This window comes from Lutzomyia longipalpis, chromosome 2 (assembly GCF_024334085.1).
Source record: "Lutzomyia longipalpis isolate SR_M1_2022 chromosome 2, ASM2433408v1".
Lineage (NCBI taxonomy): Eukaryota > Metazoa > Arthropoda > Insecta > Diptera > Psychodidae > Lutzomyia > Lutzomyia longipalpis.
In genome coordinates, this window is record NC_074708.1 from 8,585,382 (window position 1) to 8,609,262 (window position 23,881).

Genomic DNA, 23,881 nt, shown 5'->3' on the forward strand with positions numbered 1-23,881 from the left:
ATCCACCTTCCATGCCGTGATTTTGCTCTATCATTTGAACCGAGCCGCCGCAGTGTTTGTTTTCTTTTCACCCGCGTGGCTCCTGATACAAAATTTGAGACGCCTTTTTTGTGTAGGTACGTGCAACTGGGGATTATTCAATAAAGGCGCTTTTAATTAGAGAACGCCGCCCCCCAACTCAACCCATCTCAAGACGCCACGTCCGACACATTTTTTTTCCTCATTCTTTTTCTCATCAATTAGGAAATTCATGATGCAAAAAAAAACGTTAAAAGAAAAATTAATTTTAAAAATATATTTTTCTGGTATTGAGAGTTTTTATTTATTCGATTTTTTATGCATTTGTGAATTACTTGATTTTTACGGTGTACAAAAAAAGCAAAAGAAATGAGAATTTTTTTACTTTATATCAAAAATAAAATTAAAAAAAACTTGTAAGATAAAATAGAAAAAAATGAGAAATATTTGGCGCCAAAAATACTATTCCGCCACCATGTGAAGAATAGCATAACTTCATACCTACGATATATCGCAGGCATTGTTATATCGTATTGAACTATCGATATAAATGTAATAGTTCTGCACGTTGCCTTATTTTTTTTACGATAAAACTGTTTTTTAATTATTTGTAACAACTTTGTTCTTTTACTAAAAGGTAAATACTTTTTTATAATTCTCAAAATTATTAACATCCAATCAGGCCATGTACACGACTCGCATCCAATATTTGCTACCGTTAAAACTACAACTTTTAGGGAAATATTTTTACCGGTATAAGAACAATATATCGATATAATCTTAACGAAAGGTTAAATTTTTAACGTAGCGTGAAGAAGAAGAAGGTAAAGTGTCATTTTTGTGCGAAATTGAATGGGAATTGTGTGGTTTTGTGCATTTTTGGGCGGAAAAAGCGTGGTAAAAGTGAATTAAAGTGCAGCAAAAGGAACTCTCAGTGACCACACGCTCTGCCCTTACTCAAATCATTCCACCGCGGGGAAAAGTGGTGCGGAAAAGCGGCGTAAAGTAGTGGGAAAACAATGGAATGCTAGAAACGTGTTTTCTTCGCTTGATTCCGTCAAACAAACGCCGATTTTGATGCTGACCACAAACTCACTGCATTTCCACGCAATTCCAGGTGAGTCTCTACACACGGGGGTACCCAGAGGAGTCCCCACGTGGAAAATTTCATCCACAGAGAGTACTTTGTGCTAAATCATAAAATTGTGCTGGGAGGCAATTTTTTTTAATGGCAGATCCCAGAGACGAGACGCACAAAGTCGTCTCATCTTGAACGCAATAAAAAATGAGATTAATAATTCTTTTTTATTGGGACATTTTGTATGAAAAAAATCTTTTTAGAAGCTCAAAAAAATCATTGAGAAAATTCTGAAATTTTGCTCAGGTGTGTTCTTTTGAGGTTTTCTTTGTACGATGTGGGGGGTCTTGCCTATAAATGGAAAATATTGCAAGGAAATGGAGAGGAAAAATCAATAAATTGCAACTTACTTGGTGAGAAATTTCACATAAGCGCTCCGCTTTAAATATTAAATTGTGATTTGTAATAATTCGCGCATATTTTGGGAATTTTGTGACTTTTTCTTGGAAAATATTTTTTGTTTTCAATTTGAAAAAAGAAATAGTAATGTAGGGAAGACTGGAGTCAAGTGAGTTAATTTATGTTAACGTATTTTTATCGTATCCTTGAACTATTAAATACTCTGTGAAATATTATTTCCTATCATTTTTCCCAGACTGCTTTGCTCCATTTAGCAGCTTTTAGGAAATCCCTACGTGACCTACTTTGTCCTTCCCACCTCCTCCTCCCTTATCAGCACCACTTGCATTTGTTGTTCAAAATATATGCTTTTATCAAAATTAATTTGTTGAATTTAGAAAATTCCTTTTACAATATTTGTAAAAATATTTTTATAATTGAGTTTTTACTATATTTAACCCTTTGAGGACCGCAACATTTCAATGAGTCTAAAATAAAAAAAAAAATTATTATATTTTTGTAGTTTTATTTAGTGCTAAAATGAAATTATTTTGGCAAATCAATTGATTTATTTTTATTTTTTTATCTCCGGATCCTGTTAATTAAAAAGTGTCCAGGAATTTTGAACATAATTTTCCTGCATTGATTTCAATTGAAAAGACAAGAAATACCTTTTAATAAAAAAAAATCTTTAAAAAATCAAGAAAGGTATTTAAAAAATTTTCTTATCAAAACTGATTTTTTAAAAATATTTTTTGACTAATCACAATAATATGAAAATCCCACCTAATTGTTTGTACAATTTCAACATAAACCTCTTTGGATTCCTAATTCATCTTCTCTGGATTTCTCAACTCTTTTGCAACGATTTCTAAAGTGGATTTTAACCAAATCCTCTGATTGGAGATTTATGAGGAAGAAGCGAATGGAAAATTAGTTTAGAATTGATTGAACTGCACACACACACACTGAGGAAGGAAACATTGACTCTGTCGCTTCGATTCTCATGACCACAAATAAATTCCCACAACTCTACTATCGCATATAAGAGAATAAGGAGGTGGTGAGCCTACGGAGAACATTTTCCTCGCTCAGTTGTGCCACGATCGTACACCAGTGTGGACGGAAAATTCAAAAGCACTGCTGGTTATAAATTTCCAACCGGTCAGGAATTGATTGCCGCGCGGCCGATGGCTCAGTGGGACTCGCGATTCACAACGAGGTGGTCCCTGGTGCCGCGTTAAAGTGCTCCAATTGAGGGTGGAAAAAAAGCACAAAGGGTAGTCTGTTAGTGGTTGCTGTGGATGCTCCAGGAAGTGGGTGTTTGGAACAACAAAATAGATTTAAAAAAAAAAGATAAAGAAGGAACAACGTTCATGTTAAAATTTATGCACGATAATTGAAAATCGATCGTGTGAGTCAGTAAAGTTTCCAAACAAACCTGTCCACAGTTTAGGGTGTGCAAGGAAGTGGTTTAAAAGGTGGAAAATCCATAATAGTGTGGTGTTCCCGCAGGAAAATCCACATTTTATGCAAAAAAAATTTCCCACGATATTTTCTGTGTGGTTGAAAAAATAAATTCACAGACAATTAGTCGCTGTGAGTGTTCTAAAATTAAAACGGACACTGTGAGCACACGAAGTGTGAGGAATCAATTGAGCACAACCGACGAGGAGCTGGAGAGGGTAAAAAGGAAGAGGAAGAAAAGTAACCAAGATGCCTGGATCGAGCAATAAGACGATTAAACCGCTGGTTTGTAGCCAAAGAATTCATCCCACTCCCAATTCTTCGTGGTTTCTTGTCTTCTTTTTTTGTGCCCAATAAATCCTTGCCAATACATGCAAATTTGTGAGACATGAAAAACCACAAGGCACTCTCTCCTGTTGGCATGCTATGTGTGTGACAAAGAGGATGTGAAAAAGAGAAATTCCCCAAAGACGATTTATTAATTTTAGTCAGTGCCAAAAGAAATATACATAACACACAAGAAAGAAAAGAAAGTATCACAAAAATCAAAGCACGGGGGATGATAAATCAAAGACATAGGCTTTGCCGTAGCTATTGTAGTTTTGATTCTAATGCTATGCCAGGTGGATTATGCTTAAACACTTAATATATGGCGCTATGTTTAACCAATAGGAAGGCTCCATCGACACTCGTGGCCTTTTCGTAATACATTCGTCAAGCTTCGTATAAAAAAACGTACGTTTTTTTAAATAGTCCTGCCATCTTAAGTGAAAAATTCACATTACAAAATGACCACCACGAAACGACTATAAAATAATATGGCGCTCCAATGGGAGAGAAATGATGTTTTACCCAAATAGAACATCGTAAAAGTCACACTTAATAAATTTAAGCTCATTCTAGCAATTCTGTGGATTCCTGATGCTTCGCAATAGCTGTTATATTCTATTCTAATCCAAAGAATTCAAACTGCTGACAAACGCACAAAGAAGTGATGAGAAAGTAGTGGAGGCAACAACAAAAAAATGAAGGAGTTTTTTAAATAGAATCATTCGCATTCACTGGCAATTTATTTCTCAAAAGTTGACTATTTATATAAATAAAATCTCCCAATCTCCAATAGTTATTTATTTTATTGTTTTTTGACATTTTTTGTGAGGAAATAAATAGAATTTTTTGGTGAGATTTAAGTTAAAAGAAAGTCCTTGATGCTTGTTTTTTTTTATTATTTGAAAATAGTTTGATAACTTTTGAAAAAATAAAGGTATTTTAGTTAAGAAAGGATTGTTATTTGAAATTGATCCAGGAGAACAAGAAATAAAGTCAATCATAACGCGTCCAGTTATTAGAGTTGGTATACCACAACGCGGATGGGTCAGTCTATGCGTTGTAATTTAATTTGTGAGTAGTATTACTAGGCAAAGTCGATTTTTTGTAAAATTAAGCAATTTGACAGATTAAAATGCATATATCTTAAGTTCTATTAGACCTACAGAAATTTCTTGACTAGTTATGGAAAGCTATTGAAATGAGCTATAATCTGATGTATATTGCGATACATTTCATGGTCACCTCCAGAACACAAAATGGCGGATTTTTGTTCTACCAAAACAGTTTTTTGCACTTTTTGTCCACAAGGAATGGTTCTAGAGGTTTCTGATGTTTCGGAAAGTTATAGAATTTTGCAAAACCTTTAATTTGATACCAAATTGAGCAAAATCGGACAGACCGTTCAAGAGATATGGCTCTTAGAACTTTTCAAATTCAAGAATTTTTCAAATGGCTATATCTTCTAAACGGAGACATAGATTTTCTTCATTTTCGGACTGATGAAAGATATTGAGTCGGGCTACAACATATCAAAATTTAAAGGAAATCTATAACAGATGTTCGGAGATATTGCCCCTTAAAGTTAGGCAATTTTTGTTTTCGATTTTAGCGCCTCTTGCGGATGTTTTTGAAACTTGGAATGTTCTAGACTGTTGTAGGGCTTCTCAATACCTTTCATTTGATACCAAGATGGTCAAAATCGGTTAAGCCGTTCTCGAGTTATATTGAAAAAACACTTTTTGCTTTAGGCCGCCATATTTGCTAAACCGCTTGACCGATTTTCAAGTATGATTTGTTGATGAAAACATCTCACTGAGCACTACAACATACTAAAATTTCAGACCTCTAGCTGTAAAGGAAGTGGTTCACGGTATTTCAAAATGGCGGACGGCGGCCATTTTGAATTTTGAAAATGCGAAAAAATGAAATTTTACACCCACATTTCTATAGAAAACTTCAAACCGGAAGTCTCTATCTGTTACTGTTCTCGAGTTATAAGGTAAAGTTTGGCGCAGAGGCCGGCCGGCCGGCCGGATCAAAATTTTTCCACCACCATTTTCGTAATGTGGGATGTCTAAGACGTGCTCATACCAAGTTTGAGCCCGATCTGAGATGGTCGGTTTTTCCGATGATTACAATACTTGGTATGCCACGATTGTGGTATACCAACTAATTAAATAAACAGTAAAACGAGTGAGGTAATTCATAGGTGAAACACATGGTTTTGTTTACGTTTTTCTCATTTTACCTGCGATAAAAATTCCTAAGTAACTTACAAAGATTTTCATTCACCCACATGGAAAAAGAAAAATCGAATCAATAAGATTATTTTGATAGTCGTCGTCTGGTTAAAATTCAATGAAAATATATTTAGAAGATGAATTCTTGATGTTTTTGCCTTTCCTGGTAAATTAGTTAAATATCTTTTTCATGCTTCAATTAGCCGAGAGGTTCTAGTTGCGCATTTACTTATTTGGGAAGTATGTAAATTTAACTGAAGTGAGTTCAAATCTTATTAAAAGCAAAATCAGTTTTTCTTTTTTCCACATTTTTCTCAACTTAAAAGTTAATTTTGTTCTTAATAAATAATTCTTCTTCTCCATACTTCTCAATAAATTCAATAAATGAATTGACGTCCAAATCATCTTCTTCTAAGAAAATAGATTAGTACCAAATTGTCAGCTTGCAAAAATATTTCTTTTACAAAAACTCACCGAAAAAACAGTCTACAGGTCAAGAGCGAAGAAAACCAGATAAAAGACTTATCAATCCGCTACTAAGTCAGACTTTTTTTGTGCCTAACCAACTCGCACAGGAAGTTAAAAGTCGTGTGAGAAATGTGGAGGAAAGTGAAAAAGTCTGACACGAGGGCGGGATGTTAAAAGTATAAATTTTAAAAATAAATCATGAAACACCCGAATCTCTTCATTGCAAAATTTGTGTTGAATTATAAAATATGTCTTGTCACATTATTATTATATTTTTTTGCTCTTCAGCCACCCATCAACAAATATTTCACCATCTTTCACACATTTTCTTATTAGTTTGTATTAAGCAAAATGATACATAGCAACGGGCTAAATTATGAGCTACACGGGATCATGTTGGGACTTTTTTTTTGTGTAAATTCTTTAGAACAATTTGCCATGAGATAAGGATCGAGTTTTAAAAAAGAAAATCTCATTTTCTAGGAATTTTTTTGTGGATATTTCTTGGGGAATAACTTTACTGACAAGAAAAACGAGGAAACAATTTGCATTAACTCATTTTCCCAAAACTCTTTCCACCCAGGTACAATAAATTAACATTGGGTGCCTCCCTATAGACGAATTTTTCGTGCCATTCACCCAAATCATTACACAGAATGTTTGTATCGTGGGGGGAATTTTGTGAATTTTTCACGAAAAAGAAAATTTATATACTTGCGCATTCCAGAAGTTTTCCCATTGTCCCATGCAAAATTCCTGCTATTCCCATTTAATCCAATTTTGCCCGTCCTTTCTCCCCCTTCGACTCCACCAAAATGTTGAGCGTCAAATGCAAAAGAAATGGAATTCATTGCCCGCGAAAGGGTTATGCGGGAAAAAGGCTCTGACAAAGCTATAGGGGGTGAGAAATTGCTGGAAGATTGACGGCGAAGAAAGGAAATTGAAAAGGGAGAAAGGGAAAAGCGTCCTGAAGGAGTTCCATTGTAATTTAGCATTATACCGAAAATACCTTTGCGCTTTTTTTTATAGAAGTTTTTCTTGCGATTCTTCAATCAATTTTCCTTTTGAGCGCATGCAAAATGCGTGACCCAATTAGGGGTGCGCACTCACGATGATCTCACGATTGATTAAACATAACAATTAATTAGAGCAGAGGGGAGATCATTGCGCGCCTTTCAATGTGAGTGGGACAAGTTGAAGAATCAAAGTCAAATTCCCAAATTCAACTGGCAAAGAGTAAATTAGTTTACAATTGTTATTTAATTAAATTATATGTATGCTGCATTGATGTGCCTTTATGACACCAATTTATATGGCATAAATGTTGTACAGCAATTGAGCATTAATTGACGGAAACTGACATGAGATTTCATGCGCACGAAAAATCATTAGCACTGCAATGCAAATAAATTAAACAAATTGAGTATTTTATTGATAATTTATTGACTTTCTAAGAGCCAAATGCGAAATAATCTCTTTGATAATGAGGATGAAAAGGATAAATTAAGTGGGATAAAGTTGTAAGCTTCAACTAATTATTTTTTTTAATGTCTAATTGTTATTTTTGGGCAACGATTAGCCGAGAGGTTCTAGTCGTCTATTTAAGGATATCATACTGTTTAAAAATGACGAAGGTTCGAGTCTCATGGTGGGCAGATTTTAAAGCTGAATTTTAGTAAATAAATAAAATATTAGACTAGTTGGTTACCACAGGATTCCCAATTTCAAAGGTCAAGGGTTCGAATCTCGTGTTTTGAACTTTTTTTACTTACTAAAATTGTCTCAAGATTTTTTTTCTAACCAGGAAATTAATAGGGGAAAAGTTAATTTCAATGCGTGTTAAAATATTCGCCCTTTAAGATATCATTGTACCAAGAAGAAAAATAAGACAATAGTCTAATTATAAAACATTGTTGCAAAAGTTCAACAGCAAAGAAATTCTCCGCAGTATGCGAAATAATCCTCATAGTTGTGGGCACACATTTGGTATGATAATTGGAATGCAATGAATCATCTGCTTTAGAAGTTTTTGTGAATTTGCGTGAGTTAAATGCTTCATAAATTCTAATATAAAATGAATGAATCGTTCACATTCAGTGGGTATTTTACAATATAAATATAGAAAATCTTTATTTGGACTTTTGCCGCTATTTTGGGCATTATTAAAAATTTTGTGCTTTTCGTGAGTATTTTTAGAGAGTAAAGGAGAGATACAGAGAGAGCGACATTCTGGGGCGGTTGATTGATTAATTGGCTGTGCGGGATGTGACCTAAAAGATGTTATTTATTTATTTTTTAATTGTCTCTCTCACAATAATTGCAGGAGGTTCACAACAATAACACCAGCACCAAAAACAGTGGCAAGAAGATGGATTACGGGGCAACACAGAATGGGCTATCCAATGGTGAAGGGCAGTACGGTGGGCAGGCACAGAAGGTGACACTGAGACGACGCTGCCGCAGTGAATGTCACCAATTTTCAGGTGGTGACGATGCAACGGATGTCCCGAATAGCTATCAAGTGAAGCAACAACATATGCTGGGGCAGGAGATGAAGCACAAGGGCGGTGGGGCGATGCGAAATGGGTATCGTGCAAAATACAGCCCACCGCGTCACATTGTGGCATCGCGAAAATTGCTGGCACACACAAAGGATGCCCAATCGCAGAATGTGATAAGAGAATTGGATGCCGAAAGTGAGGATCACATCAAAGAGAACATATCGCGGTACACGGGGAAGTGTAAGAAGGATCACGAGCAGGGGGTGGAACAGAAAATAGCCAGTGGGGATTTGCATAAGAGGCGCACGCGACCACGGAGTGAGTCAGAGCCACATGAGATCTACAAATCCACAAATGGAATTGATAAAAATAGGAATGATGATGTAAGTGATCTCAATTTTTTTTCATTAATTCGCATGAAAACAACCATTTCAAATCCAGTTAATTGCAGTATCCCAAAAATTGATAAAAATTGATGAGAAAATTGCGAAGAGCGTGTAAATTAAATTTAAGAATTTTTTTAGGAGCAACTGAGGGTGGGTGTTATGATTGGGGGAGGCAAGTTTAATTGGTTGTTTACACGAAAATGCAAAGAAACTCTATTGAAAGAACATAAGACTTGTGATATTCAGAATGGCATGCATTTATTATTAACGGAGACGTGAAATTTTTGAATTTTGAATGATGGAAATAATATTGTTTTGGATGTAATTCGCGTGATCAAAATAAGAGTACTTTTGACGTAGCGTAAGGTGGGGTAGTTGGGCGTAGTTTTGATAATTGGATTTGTTTATAAAAGTTTGATAATGGCATTCTTTTTGATGCTGTAGTAGAAAATCTTTTACTACAATTCATAAGTTGCAAAGAAAAATTGTAAAAATTGATTGATCTAACAAATTATAGTACCTACTTTGAGACTTCATAGCCAAGACTTATTTCATGCTATAAAGAATGCGCAATGTGACTATAAATTAGAAATTTACTCAGCATTGCACTAAAATTTCTCATTACTGAGACATTAATTGTTTGGGAAATGTTTTATGGCTTGATCGTAACAAAATTTCTCGCAAAATTCTACAATAAATACGTAAAAATAAATATTTTATAGCACCCTAAACACATACCATAATATTTGACATTTACTTTACAGTATAAATCAATCCGTTGCATCATTAAAGCATTAAAGATTTAAAAGGACGTAATAAATATTCAGGATCTTAACTACTTAAGAGTTTCTTAAATTTATAGCACGAAACATGTCTTGGCTAAACCGCACGCAGTGTAAGAAATAATATGATTTTCTTTATAGGAAATACTTTTTCCTCTTCTCTTGAATAGAAAAATTGATTTTTTTTAATTTTCTTTAGTCTTGTTCTGATTCGATCTTCGTATTACCAAGTTATGAAATAAATCAATGATCTCTTCTTACAATCAAAAGATCTCCCCCAATTAGTCATCATTCCCTTCTTGCCGGAAATGCAAATGCACCTCAATCAATATATAAGGGAATGACATTTGAAATAAATTGAATAGTGTTGATTGAAAGAAATTCTCACATGAGAACCGCGTGAGAATTTTTAGGATTCTCCTGCGAGTCTGCTTGAATATTGTTTTATTTTTATCCTATTTGTTCTTGCAGTTGTCCCTCAAGCGTTCACGCGAAGAGGATTCCCCGCCAATGCACTATCAGCTGAAACTATCAAATGGCCATCATGCACCAACGGAATTTCCGGAAGAGGAGAAAAGTTCTCCAGTTGTAACGCCGAGAAAGGCAAATGGAAGTTGCCTTACCTACACATCGGGTAAAGTGTCGTCTGTGATGAATGGTGATGGTGCTGCGGAGGTGGGGCACGATGAGGAAGTGCACAAAGTCACCACAAAGGCGACAGTGGTGAAGGATGTGGAGGATTCGCATTCGGATATGTCGGACACGGAATGTAGTAGCTTGGATGGGGATGCAATGGCAGCCAATGGGGTGGATTTTGATGAGGAAGACGTGTACGATTTGATGTCGCAGTCAGATGATGTGGATCCAGAGAAGATGTTTAGTGCCAATATATCGGTGGCGATTCAGTCAAAAGTGAATTTGCCACCTGTGGATGACCATCAAGCGCTCATTGCTGTGCCCGGGAAGAAATTTTCACCCGTAACTGGACCCATTTCACCAAGTATGTTCCCACATGTGCCACCATTTCTCACATTTTCATCGGATACAGAGCCAGGACCGCCGATGCATCCGCTTGTGACGAAAATACTCAAATGGAAGGTGACTGCCGTGACGCCAATTGTCGTGAGGAAGGTTCTTCTCAACTCAGGATTTAGATTACTCAAACGTAAGTTTGTTGCTTTGGTGACGCCCAATGCACAACCTTTCCGTTCATTTATTTTTGAGAAATTTATCAATGTATTCAATTTGATTTTGCACCCCCCCCCCCTCCCTTCAGCCACCAAAATACCATTTTCGTGCATTTTTGTACAATAATGACTTTTTAAAGTAATTCCATCAAACACCCAAAATTGCATTTTCGTGCCACGATTTTATTTATTTTCAATAAAATAGCTTTGAATTGTTGTTCATTTTTTTACAAATCAATTTTAAGGGGAAGTCATTTCAAAGGGGTAGTGTTGTTGTTGTTTTTTAAAAGGGCAGAGAAAGGAAAATAGTATGTTGAGTTTTATTTGCTTTTAAGCGAATTTAAAAGAAATTTTAAACAATTATTTCTTAGAAAGTGGGCCTGGGGTGCAGTGGATAGAGCGCTTGAGTGCGCATCCAAAGGTCGCCGGTTCGAATACAGAACCCGGCAACGCGCCCCATCCGCCAACTTGCAATTAGATCACGTTGACCGGTTGGATCAGGAGATTGATACACTCCTATCTGTAAAATGGCCCACACGTGGTAGTATCTAGCAAGGCCGCCCACTACTTCTCCGCAAGGAGAACAACAACATCATATAGGGCGGCCGGCCCTGTTCCTATATGGGACGTAGCGCCAAAAAAAAAAAAAATTCTTAGAAAAAAGTTTTAGTCGAGTCGATTCTGGTAAAAATCTTTTTTTTTTCTTTACAAGTCATCAGTTATTAGATTTTGACATTTTATTTCTTTCTTTAATCTTATTTTTGAAAGAAAATTATTTTTTAGTGCTTTTTAAAGTTTTCTCTAGGCTATTTTCTGAAACAACAAATTAATCGTTTTTCTTTTATAGAACAAAAAATGGAAAGATTTAAAAATAAGATTCAAAATCTTTCAATAACTTCTAAGTTATTAGAAAAGAAAAGATTAAAAGTTTAATTTTTAAGTTTTCCGACAAAAATTCTTTTAAAAGATTAATCGTTAATCTCCTTAAAGTTTTGCAAAAAGAAAATTTAATCTTTCCTTTGTAGAAACAAACGACTGGATAGGTGTATGGGGGAAGCATATGAAGAGCCCACAATTCCGCACAATTCGCTCGTACCAGAAATTCAATCATATTCCGGGAACGTTCCAAATAGGCCGAAAGGATCGCGTATGGCGAAATTTACAACTTCAAATGGCGCGCAATGGGAAGAAGGAGTTTGGTTTTATGCCACGTACCTACATCCTGCCGCAGGATCTCAAGACACTGCGACAGATGTGGCCACGCTACAGTCAGCGTGGTGTGAAGTGGATTATCAAGCCACCAGCTTCGGCACGCGGGACGGGCATTAAGGTGGTCAATAGGTGGTCACAAATCCCCAAGAGACGTCCTATAATTGTTCAGCGCTACGTTGAGCGTCCCATGCTGATTGATGGGAGCAAATTTGATTTGCGACTGTACGTTTTAGTGACGTCGATGAATCCACTCAAGGTCTACATGCACACAGATGGTCTAGCGAGATTTGCATCGGTGCGCTACAGTGAGAAAGTTGATACCCTCAGCGATCGGTGGGTTCTTTGATTTAATTTCAACGTATAAAGGTGTTTTTCTTTAATGAAATTGTTTTATTCTTTTGTGTTGTGAGCAGGTATATGCATTTGACGAACTACAGTATTAACAAGTTGTCCGCCAACTATGCAAAGAATGAAGACGCAGAGGCGTGCAAGGGGCACAAGTGGACAATTAGATCGCTATGGAGCTACCTTGAGGCTGGTGGGGTGGATACAGAGAGGCTCTGGGGTGCACTGCGGAATCTCGTAATACGCACACTTATTGCTGGTGAGACACCAATACATAATCTCACGAAGGCAAATATGCTAAGCAAGTACAATTGCTATGAGTTGTTTGGGTTTGATGTACTCTTGGATTCGGATCTCGTCCCCTGGCTCCTTGAGGTGAACATCTCCCCGTCGCTGCATTCATCCTCGCCGCTCGATCTTCATGTCAAGGCACCCCTGGTGCGAGCCACCCTCAATACGGCTCTGTACCAGGTACCGCCAAAATTGACTGAGGAGAAGCAGCAGGAAGTGCTGCAGACACTCAATATGCAGGGTCCACTGTGTATGGATAAGCGTATGTACACAACAACATTGGCAAGGAGTGAGAGGATCAAGCACAATCACTACACAAGCAGGGAGCTCAACAGAGAAGACGTAAGTTTTTTTTTTTATTTTCTCTAAGAGATTTCTTGTTTATTCTTAAATTCTTTGGGGCTCTGTGTCTTCTTCTTAGTACCTCGAAGGCATTCTGGATACTCTAACGGCAGACGATGTGCGCTGCTTGATCCTCATGGAGGAAGAGCTGTCACGGTGTGCACCCCTCGAGAGGATCTTCCCCGCACCTAGTAGTCACAAATATCTCACCTACATGGACAATCCGCGGTACTACAATCGCCTCGTGGATGCCTGGGAGACAAAGTACAGCACCCAACGTTCTGAGGGCATTGCACGCCTTCAGGAGCTCTGCAGCAAGAAGATTCATCTGCAAGTGCCACCAGCATCCGTTAAAAAGGTGAGTCAAGTTGTCAAATGCTTTGTGTTTCCACTCTAAGGACCTACCTACTATCAAAAAAAAATATTCGGGAAGGGACAAAAGGAATTTTTGTTTTAACTTCAGAGAAAAAAAAAGAATTAATTGACAAAACAATTTTTTCCCGTATTAACTTTCTTATAACAAACTTTGAAAATTTTGAGGGCGTTTGGAGGGCTTTTCGGTCACTTTACTGGCGCTACCGAGACTTGAATCTTCGTAAGTGTAGGCCTGAGGCACAAAATTCCAAACAAAAACACTTTCTTTGAAAGACAAGAAAACACTCACACCAAAAATTAAAAAAAAAAAACAATTTTGAAAAAATACAAAAATTAGATAATGGGCCTTATTCAGCGACCAAGAAACCCTTGAAATTCGCTTGAAATCTTGAAATTTCAGTACAAAATTTAAAGATTTCAAGGGTTTCTTGGTCGCTGAATTAGGCCCAATGTTAAATATTTATAAGTGTGTAAGTTTTTTTTTAAACAGAAAATTAGCTTTTAAATGATTCTCTGTGTACACAATTTTCTATAGAGAAAACACATTTTTAACAAAGAAAATGAAAATAATAATAAAATATCCCACAGAAACACGATTTTTTCCTAGAGGTGCCTTCTAAATGTGTGTGCGTGTAATTATTTTTACAAAGAAGCTTAACTTCAACCCCTAAAAAAACAGAAAAGTAATTTTTTAATGGATGTTTGTGCAGCATTAGGTAATATATTTTTTAAACTTTTAAAAATTATTATTTTTTTAGTTTTCTTACAATTTCTCCTCACAACACTTAGAACTAGAATTCAATTTTATAAAAAAGTTTTATTCTTTTATCAAAAATTATATTTTTTCAACTTAAAAAAAATATATTTTAGTAATAGATTTTAGTGAAAAAAAAAGGAAAACTTCTCATTTGAAGAGAACAAAAAAATAAAATATTTTTTTATCATCTTCACACCAAAACACATTTTCTTAAAACAAAAATAAAATGTAAAATAATCTTTCAAAAAAAAAAAAGATTAGTTAATTAAATGATCATTTTTCTATGGTCTATCTCTTCTTCGCAGGCCAATTTAGGTCAATTCACGATCCTGGAATCACCATTGAAATGCAGAAAATTTTCTAGAAAATTTCTTCGTCTCAATGCAACGTGTCTCCCCAGAATTACGGGGCGGAGATTTTGTAAAAATTAAGAAAAACTAGAAGAAATCGCAAAAAAAAATTTAATTGGGAATTTAAAAAAAAAAAGAGAAATTTTGAAATTATAAAAAAAATAATAGATGTGGAAACAAGTAGATTTTTGCAATTTTCTAATGTAGTTTAGTAGTTTTCTTTATTTTGAATTACTAAAATTGAATTTTTTTATTATAACTTTTGTTGAATTTAAATGAAAAAACTTTAAATTGTCTGTAGGCAATGAATTGTCATTATATTGACGTAAAAGAAAAATATCTGTCAATTTGACATTGATTTCATCAACGCGAAAAATCCCGAAAGCACTTCGGCAGGTATTCGTTTGTGAAAAATGACAATTCCTTGTCTAAAATTTAAAAATTTATTGAAATTCTGTTAGAAAAGAAATTAAAAAAAAACGATTATTTATTAAATAAATAAATATTTCTAGTAATGACAAATTAGAAGGAAGTTTATTAATCTTTTCTTACTTAGCTTTTAATCACGTTGAATTCGTATAGAAAAACTTCCATCGATTGAAATAATTTTTTTAGAAAAAAGAAAATCGATAAATTAGTTTTTTTTTACTTGTTTGTCTTGTTTTTTTTGTCCTTTGCGATTTTGTTGCGAAAATCTGACACTGTGCCCCGGTTTTGTAGGATTGCAACAGTAAAGTAGCAAATGGTGAGTCCACCGCGGAACCCATCGTGGCTCTGCCTACGGACGATGAGACGGAGGATGAGAAGCAGCAGCGGAAGGTGCCGTCGAGGGGGGCGACACCGCTGAAAGCCCACGTGGACAATAATGAAGTGAAAAGCCACCAAAATGCCATTAGAAATGGAATCAGATCAGCTCTAGTGAGTACAATTAGCTCGTATTTGCGCCATTATTTTCGACATGATTCTGTATTTTCAATAATTAATATTTTCTCTGTTTTATTTACAGTGACGAGGCCTCAAGACTGACACGATGTGTTCGATTTAGGAGATATATATCTACGATATAAGGAAGTCTTTCAACAACAATAAAAGAAGAAAATCGTTGCAGTGCGAGAATCCCTTTATAGCTTTTAAGGATTAAAAGACATCATAAGCCGCGAATTTAGGGTTCACACAACATCGTAGAAATTGTGTAAATCAAATAAAATACGAAATGAAGAAAATATATTTTTTGAACTACACACACGCACATCATGTATTTACTGGCATCCCGGGAAAGGTTCCACCCGATTCTTCCGGAGAACAAATTGAATCTTCCGGTCCATGTCCTCGTTGTAGATTGATTTGCATCTCTCAAAATTCACACGACGGCGGGTCTGGCAAGGAAGCAAAACAAAAAAAATTAATTTCTTGATCAATCATCTAGCAAAGTAACCAGAAGGGACTGAAGATGGGACTCACCTGGAAGGGCTTTTCATAGAATCTCGTCCGGCGGAATTGATCGAAAATCCCTTCTTTTCCAAGGATGCGATTTAGCACTCTACAAGCATCGTCAACGTTATTCTTCTGCACCAGCACCGTCCGGGCAAGGAATTTAACGTGCCTCATTGCTTGCGAAGGATTTTTTTGCACACAGGAAATGAGATTTCTGAGACTTTTTGGAGAAAATCTCCTCCCTCACCGTAATCAAAACAAACTTTGAGGTTATGCAAGCACAGATGAATATGGATGTTTCTTATACCAACCACTTGGAGTAGAAGTGGCGCTCAGAGTTCATTCTATTTTTGAATTAAAATTGTAAATAACCGTTTTTTAGAGATTTTCTTTAAATCATTTTTGAGATTTTTAAAGCAATAAAAATAAAAAAGAAGAAACAAAATAAATTTTTCAGACTTACCCTGAAAATTCAAGTTTTCCGCAAGGAGAGAACCAAAAAAACAATTCGAAGAACTCAAACCGAAAAGAAATGTACTGGTAAGCTGACCAAGCTTACGAGAGCTGTGTTTCTTTCAGTGTACCAATTTTGTGAGAGCAAACTGGATTGCGAATTAATTTAAATACGCGCAAAGTCGGGAAAAGTTGAAAAGTCATACCCCAAGAAATCTTTAGAAGGCTATATCTCGAGAACGGATCCATAGATTTTCATAAATTTTTTTTTGTTTGAAAGATCTTGAACTCAGCTATAACATATCGAAAAATGAAAAAAATTTATGTCGCCATTTTCGAAAAATTCGAGTTCGAAATTTTCGAAAACTTTGTTTTTGATTTTAGCGCCTCTTACGGTCATTTCTCGAAGTTGCAATGTTCTAGACATTTGTAGGGTTTCTCGAAACCTTTCATTTGCGCTTGAGTTGATCAAGATCGGACTTGTAGAACCCGAGATATGACATGCCAACTTTGGAAGGCTATATCTCGAGAACGGATCCATAGATTTTCTTCATTTTTGGCATGGAGCTAGATAATATAGTCAGCTACAACATATCAAAAAATGAAAAAAATTTATGTCGCCGTTTTCGAGATATTCATCGAAAACTAATCGAAAATTTTGTTTTTGATTTTTGGCCCCCTAGCGGTCACTTTTGAAACTTCGGATGTTCTAGAGAGTTGTAGGGTTTGTTGAGAGCTTTCATTTGAGCCCGGGTTGATCAAAATCGGTCGAGCCGTTTTCGAGTTATGGTCGATTTTCGATGAAAAATTGTGGCGGCCATATTGACTAAACGGCTTAACCGATTTTCGAAAATGAGGCATCGTTGGAAAGCTCTTGATGGCCCCTACAACATATCAAAATTTCAGACCTCTACCTATAATAGCGGCTGAGATATAGCGAAAACAAAATTTTGAGGTTATTCAAAATGGCGGACGGGGGGGTGGGGGGTAAAATTTGACGTCATAATCGGACGTCTTCCAGTCGACTTTTAAACTTTGCCGTTTACCGCAAGTCTCTATCTATTACCGTTCTCTCGCAATTTAGCGTTATACTACGGCCGGCCGGCCGGCCGGCCGGCCGGAAAAAAAAATTTTTGGCGCATACGTTTTTTGGAATGTGGGGACCCTAATTCGTGCTCATCCCAAGTTTGAGGCCGATCTGACGACTTTCGATTTTGCTCGGTACACAAAAGCTGTGTCTGAAAGAAACACAGCTAAAATCAAAAAGAATAAAAGAAACTCATTTTAATTGTATATCAGTATATATTTCGATTAATTAATGCTTAGTTGTGTAATTTATCAGTTTAATTGTTCCAAATAGTTCTACACTAACGCGAAATTACTTTAATTTAAATATTTTTTACCACTATATACAGAATAAATTGGTAAATCGTAGATCGGTTACAAAGCCAATAAACGGCCCTTTTATATAATTTTTCTTATATTTTCTTGTTTTTTCTTACTATTCCATGCGATTTATTTTACTATGTCATGAGATTTTTTTTAATTTACTTTTTTTCTTGCTTTTTGTGATCCTTGCATGTGTTTTTTTTCTTTAATTTTTAATTTAATGTATTGATTTTTATTACAAAATATGCGAAGCAATTTATTTTTTCTACACTTTCTTCATTTATTTCTCACAAAAATATGTTTGTTTTCCCAGAGTTATTTTTGCATTTTATTTTCTTTTCTTACTAAAAAACCATCCATTTTTTTTTGAGTGTAAAACTAATTTTTTATGGCATTTTTCTCTTCATACTTTTTCTTTAAAACTTTTTTTTAGTTATGGGTTTTTTTCTGAGTATCAAAAATTAGGGTTTATTTTTGTTATAAGGCGGATAAACCGCGCATTATCGTCCAAAAAAAAAGATCCAAGAAAAAGGCACATAGAAGCTTCCACGAAATTTCCTTTTTCCTTCTCTTTGTTATTTTTCTTTTCTTCTTTTTAACATTCTTTTAACCATTTCTCAACTTTCTCTTTGGATTCTATTTCTATTAAACCATTTTGCTTCTTTTTTTTGTATCTTGTTCTATGACGTGGCAGTGAGTTAGAATTTGAGGTGAGAGTTTGGTTTTTGTTTTCATTAACTATTTTTTTTACTTATTTTCTATACAAAAAAGCAGAAGAGATTTTTATTTTATTGCAGTTCTGTGTTGTATGTTTGTGTAAAATCTTGAAAGCTTTCGTTCCTTACATATTTCTTTTCTTTTTTTTTACGTAACTTCACATTCATTTTGACATTTAATTTCGATATTTTTCGTTCCTGATCTTTATTTTTGATCACTAAATTTAGATTTTTCCTTTTTTTTTTAAAGTTTTTTCAAAGAAAACAAAAGATTATTTTGGAGATATTACACTTCATTGCCGCACATCAATAATAACGATCAAAAGACGACCCAAATATGAGTGGAAGAAGTACAGTGTGGAGTGAGTGAAAATTATACGGACAGAATGAATAAAAATAAAATAATAATTCAGTAGCTATGCAAATTCAAAGCAATTCATATAAGATTTTTTTAAATTTAATTAAACTTTAAAGAGTTAGTCATAAGATTGAACGCGACAGAAGAAATATTTTTTTTCTATTAAAATATTTCAAATTTATTATAAAGAGATTAAGATTATCATTTAATTTCTGTTTGTTTTTTCCCAACAAGATGGAATCAAATCAATTTTTGGATATTTCCTTTAAATGATTATTGATTCTTTTATTCTTCGTTAAAGAGTATTAAAAATTAATTTTATTTCAAAAAAAAATCAGAAAAAACGAGAAAATAATCTTTATCAAACTGAATTATTGAATTATTTGCATTTTATCAAGGAATTTATTTACAAAGAAATGATTTTAATCGTTTTAATTGAATTCAGATTTTAAAATTAAAACCTGAAGCTCAAAATTCAACAGATGCACGGATAAGAAATTTTCCATATAAGAAGTGGATAAACTCCTTTGTAAACCTTTTAAAATTCCTTTAAGTATTCTTATAAAAAAACATTATTTTTGGTTAAAAATAATTGCCTTATTTTGCAGAAATCATTATGAAATGATTTTTCAAACTGATTTAAAAATTAAAAAAAAACTTTTTTCTGTCCCTAAAATTCAACCACCTTCTGTACTTCTTGCCCCCTTTCTTGCTACAATATAATGCTGTTTCTATTCCAATTATTTCCACAAAGACACAACTTCTATAATTTCCATCCTAAACGTACCATTTGATAATTTAATTCATTTTTTATTTTTTGAAATATTTTTTTCTTTGAATTTTAATTCTACATTTTTTCCGCTCAAAACAGTTAATATTGTAGCCGAATGTTTTTTTCTTTTATTTTAAATATTTTATTTTGTCCAGATAATTGATATTTTTTCTCATCCAATTAAATGCCAATTAGTTTTAAGAACATTATTTTTTATGTACAAAAGTTTGTAAAAGGATTCCCGTCCTTTTTTCTTGCTTGCTTGTGCAACCATCCATCGATTTCACGCATTTTCCTATACAATTTTTTCACTTATTTTTATAATTTTCTCTTCTTCTATGTCTCAATTGTCCTTTACACATAAATTGGCAGTGAACACTGGTTATAGGTTTTTTTATTTTCATTTTTTCAATGTTTTTTATCCTTCTTTTCATCTCCATTTTTTTCATTTATTTGTTTTTTTTTAACTGTTTTATCTCCAAATAAAATAATTTTCTTCATAGAGAATTTCTTCTTTTATTCAAAAAGGTTTCTTTTTTTTGTTAAATTTGCCGATTGAAAATGTTTCTTTTCTTTAATAAAATTTTTAAAGGTAGAATAATAAAACATCTTATTCACTTTTTTGTCATGCTTTTCGCATCATTTATTTCGCGATTTCTTTACATTGTTTTTTCTTTCTTTTAAAACTTACACGCAAATTTATAGAATTCAATTTAATTTAACTATATACACACACGCAATATCTAATTTTCTTAAAGAAAAAAGATTTTCTTGAGATCGCAATTAAATAGTTTTACACGAGTTTTCTTTTCTTTTTTTTTGTTGGAAGAAAAAAAAGTACAAGAGCTCAGCAATTCAAAAGAAGAGGACTCCCTGCACATTTTCCCATCCACGTTTTTTTTCTTCTCCCTTCCTATTCTTACACGATTTTTCTTATTTATTTGTTTTTTTCCTACAATTCATTTCCATTTTGTTTTTCCTTATAAAGCGGTGGTACTTTTCGTTCATCCCCATTTTATTTTTGTTTTTCACTTGTCACCCCCCAATCGTAATAATAAAATTGTTTCTCTTCATTTACATAAATTAACACTACGTCCACGAAAAAAAAACTTATTTCGTAATTTGATAATTTAGTGAACACACCATTTTTCAATTTTGCAGTCAATTTTATTTTTTTCTTCCTAAATTCCTTTCTTTTCGTCCGTTTGTTTTTTTGAAAAGAAAAATATTCTTCTGTAAATTTCGATTTTCTTTTTGGTTTTTCTTTCATTCTTTCAAGATTACATAATATAATGTTTGTGATTTATTTTTTTTTAGTGTTTGCCCGTAATATCGAAATTGCTTAATTTTTGTCTTGTTTAATTTATATTTTTTTTTTGCTAGCAATGCCTAAATTTATGATTCGTGTTAACTTACATATCGTAGAAGGTGTCTCAATATAAATGTAATTATTTGTAATTGATGATCCCTCTTATTGTTTTATTGTTCCATACTTTTTATTCTAATAATCCAACATTTTTTTTTAAACTTTGTTATTATAGTTTTATTTTTTTATCTTTATCATTCAAAAGCTTTTTAAAAGGAAAAATTAATCTTGAAATTGTAAATTAGAATTTACTGATAAAATTTAAAAAATGTAATTTTTCTGTCAGTTTCAGGCATTAAAATTCATTTTATCAAAATTTCAGGTCATATCAAAATATCTTTTAACATTTTCCGGAAAAACAAAATGTTGATCTAAATTTTAAAGAAATTTTTAGAAGTTATTTTAATAATAAACAAATAAACAAATAAATAAAAAATCAAAAATTCCAAGGTCTATTCTGCCAAAAATCTTTTCTGTTTACTGAATATTAAAGATTTGCAAGATTTTCGGTATTAAACGTAAGATTTTGACAGGTCATATCTTTAGTTATGTTCTTCAAAAAAAATGTTTCCAGAATCCTCTAAAGAATTTTCTAAGGGATTTTCGGAACAGACACAAACTGTCAAAATCTTGTAACAAAACGTTTGAAGAGAAAGTAATTTGGCACAGAATTGATCCTTCCGGAATAAAAACTAGTTTTTGTATCATAAAACTGATATTATTTTTTACTTCTTTCTGTATGGTTAATGACGACCTGTTTGGATATACACTGAAAATCATTTAAGATTTGTTTTATCTATTATTTCTTCTTGAGATTATTAACTCCCGGAAAACAAAGCCTTATTTGCCCTTTAATAGATATTCCGGAAAGAATTCTGTACAACTTTCAGTCTATTTTGAATGTTAAGTTGATGAAAATAAGATTTTATTCATAAAATATTAAAAATCATTTAGATTCCTTCATAATTCATGTTCCGGACTCTACTTTTCAATCTTCCGGAAGAAGACAATGTTGAGGTTACTTAATTTTTCAAAAATTAAATGAAATATTAACTGAAAAATTTTAAGTTTTTTAATGGATTACCTATCTTTTTCGTGTTTTTAATCCATTAAATCCATCCACAATAAAACGCCACCAATTTCAAATTCTACACCTATTTTGAGACACCCTATTGAAATTACTCTCTAAGTGATTTCTCGTACGTTCTTTTTTTATGTTGCCCCCTAAAGTATATAATGTTATTTGTTTTTTGAGAAAATAATGGTGTGACTACGTTCTATATCCTTCCGTTTTCTGTGTTGTTTTTTTCCTTCTACTTCTTTAATAGTTTTATGAGGTAATAAAATGGACATAATCTTACTATCTAAATTCTCCATATAAATACGTTTTTCTTGCGAATATTTTTCATTCCACGATTGTTTCATTCACTAAACTATTACTCATTTTTATATTATATTATATTTTATATACCGTAAATCGCTTCTAGTAATACATTTTTCTTTATATCTCTCTTCATTCATATCTCCATTCCCCACCCCATTCACGCATTCATTGCTCCCGCACACTATTTATAATAAATATTAACAGAAAGTGATAATTTTTATATATTTTTGTTTTGTCCTTCATCTTTACTAAAAATGGATATTTATTCAAGTTTTAATCTATAATAATGTCAATAGTATTCACATCTAAAAGTTTTTTTTCTCCGTCATTCCCTTTGTTTGTTTTTTTATATCAATGAGAAGACACAATAAATTAATTTAATAGAAATATTACGCAGAGACAGGATGAAGTTTATGCTACATTTTGTATCTCCTCCATAGAAAGACGTATCCAGTGATTTTTTTTCTTCTTCTTGCACACTCATTCGTTGAGTGTGTGTGTGTGTGTTTGTATTCTCCACGTGAGGCAGGGGAGAAAAAAAGAGAGAGAATACAGGAAAGGAATTTTACATACCTCCATGAAATTTCATTTGTGGACAAGAATTGTCCCTTGACGAGGAATTATCGTCACTCTCTGGATGTTACGAGGACGTCGTGGGTACAACGGGTGCAACAATTTGCTGTGGCGGGGGGCTATGAAGAACAAAGGCATCGTAAACTTGCGTTAATTCACTTAGTCGATATTCCTCGAGGCAGACAAATCCCTGGAGAGATGGTGTCTGCTTCCGAGCACAGCCTAGACAGTGAACTACATGACGCTTCTCCTGTTCCCTTATAAAGAGCACATTGAATACTTCCACCTGTTGAAACATTAAAATCATCATTATTTTATGCAAAAATAGGGGAGACCGGGGTAAAAAAAGTCAATTTGCATAAATCCTTATCTGCAGGATTCCCCAAGGACAAGAAAATTTCCTCAATAGGTCATTCTTATAGGAAATTTCCTTGCCTACAACTTTGTCTCAGACCATTTTTCTCTATCTCCACGGGAAATATGAGTTTTCGAGCTTCTCCTAAACCCTTCCGCTTCTGACTTTTTTTAAACGCGGCGGGTAAATATAGTCACCAGTTGGCCAAATAAAGTCGGTCGAATTTTCCGACATTTCCAATGATTTCCCACCTGAGAGATTGACAGTAGTTGATAGCTAAACTTCTCACCTTTTGATCCGCGACAGGGAATTTCACTTTTATACGCACTAAAACAGAGAATTTTGCGATTTTCTCAAACACGCCATTTTGCAACAAACAGATAGAAAATATGTCAAAAATTTCGAAGTCCCATATGATTTACATGAGTTGACCCGATCTACCCCAAGGGGTATGTTTTGATTCAAATAATTGTACAGAAAAATCATTAAAAGTTAATGAAAAATACACCTTGGCAACGTTTTCTGAAGTAACCCAGCTAGTGAGAAAAATTAT

At 33.9% G+C, this 23,881-nt stretch overlaps 3 protein-coding genes across 7 annotated transcripts in view; 1 reads left to right on the forward strand and 2 right to left on the reverse strand.

The window, feature by feature from the left end:
* Positions 1–822: 822 nt before the first annotated feature.
* Positions 823–15,777, forward strand: LOC129788963 (tubulin monoglutamylase TTLL4). 2 transcript variants are annotated; one of them, XM_055825490.1, is made up of 8 exons: positions 823–1,135; positions 8,324–8,884; positions 10,141–10,834; positions 11,882–12,401; positions 12,482–13,046; positions 13,126–13,404; positions 15,249–15,446; positions 15,535–15,777. In XM_055825490.1, the coding sequence occupies exons 2-8, from the start codon at positions 8,369–8,371 to the stop codon at positions 15,535–15,537; spliced, it is 2,775 nt and encodes a 924-aa protein (XP_055681465.1). In that variant the 5' UTR covers positions 823–1,135; positions 8,324–8,368; the 3' UTR covers positions 15,538–15,777. The 2 variants fall into 2 exon arrangements, with proteins under 2 accessions (XP_055681465.1, XP_055681466.1); XM_055825491.1 differs by lacking the exons at positions 15,249–15,446; positions 15,535–15,777 and adding an exon at positions 14,484–15,207 and having other exon boundaries at positions 829–1,135.
* On the reverse strand, positions 15,736–16,237 carry LOC129789163 (28S ribosomal protein S21, mitochondrial). The gene is made up of 2 exons (XM_055825821.1): positions 15,990–16,237; positions 15,736–15,904 (listed from the first exon to the last, which is right to left on the reverse strand). The coding sequence occupies exons 1-2, from the start codon at positions 16,134–16,136 to the stop codon at positions 15,788–15,790; spliced, it is 264 nt and encodes an 87-aa protein (XP_055681796.1). The 5' UTR covers positions 16,137–16,237; the 3' UTR covers positions 15,736–15,787.
* A 1,460-nt stretch (positions 16,238–17,697) lies between these two features.
* LOC129788940 (histone demethylase UTY) overlaps positions 17,698–23,881 on the reverse strand; it is a 35,920-nt gene continuing 29,736 nt past the window's right edge. For all 4 annotated transcript variants that reach the window (XM_055825427.1, XM_055825430.1, XM_055825429.1 and 1 more), the window contains one exon: positions 17,698–23,259. In XM_055825427.1, the coding sequence (XP_055681402.1) occupies positions 23,041–23,259 (219 nt within the window). In that variant the 3' untranslated portion in view covers positions 17,698–23,040. The remainder of the gene's footprint in view (positions 23,260–23,881) is intronic.

Bases quoted from the DNA above. Each gene is read 5' to 3' on its own strand.
- LOC129788963 (XM_055825490.1), top strand. From the start codon at position 8,369: ATGGATTACGGGGCAACACAGAATGGGCTATCCAATGGTGAAGGGCAG. The intron at 10,835-11,881 runs GTAAGTTTGTTG...TTTCCTTTGTAG, and splicing joins AGGATTTAGATTACTCAAAC to AAACAAACGACTGGATAGGT. The intron at 12,402-12,481 runs GTGGGTTCTTTG...TGTTGTGAGCAG, and splicing joins GTTGATACCCTCAGCGATCG to GTATATGCATTTGACGAACT.
- LOC129789163 (XM_055825821.1), bottom strand. From the start codon at position 16,136: ATGAGGCACGTTAAATTCCTTGCCCGGACGGTGCTGGTGCAGAAGAAT. The intron at 15,905-15,989 runs GTGAGTCCCATC...CTTCCTTGCCAG, and splicing joins TCTATGAAAAGCCCTTCCAG to ACCCGCCGTCGTGTGAATTT.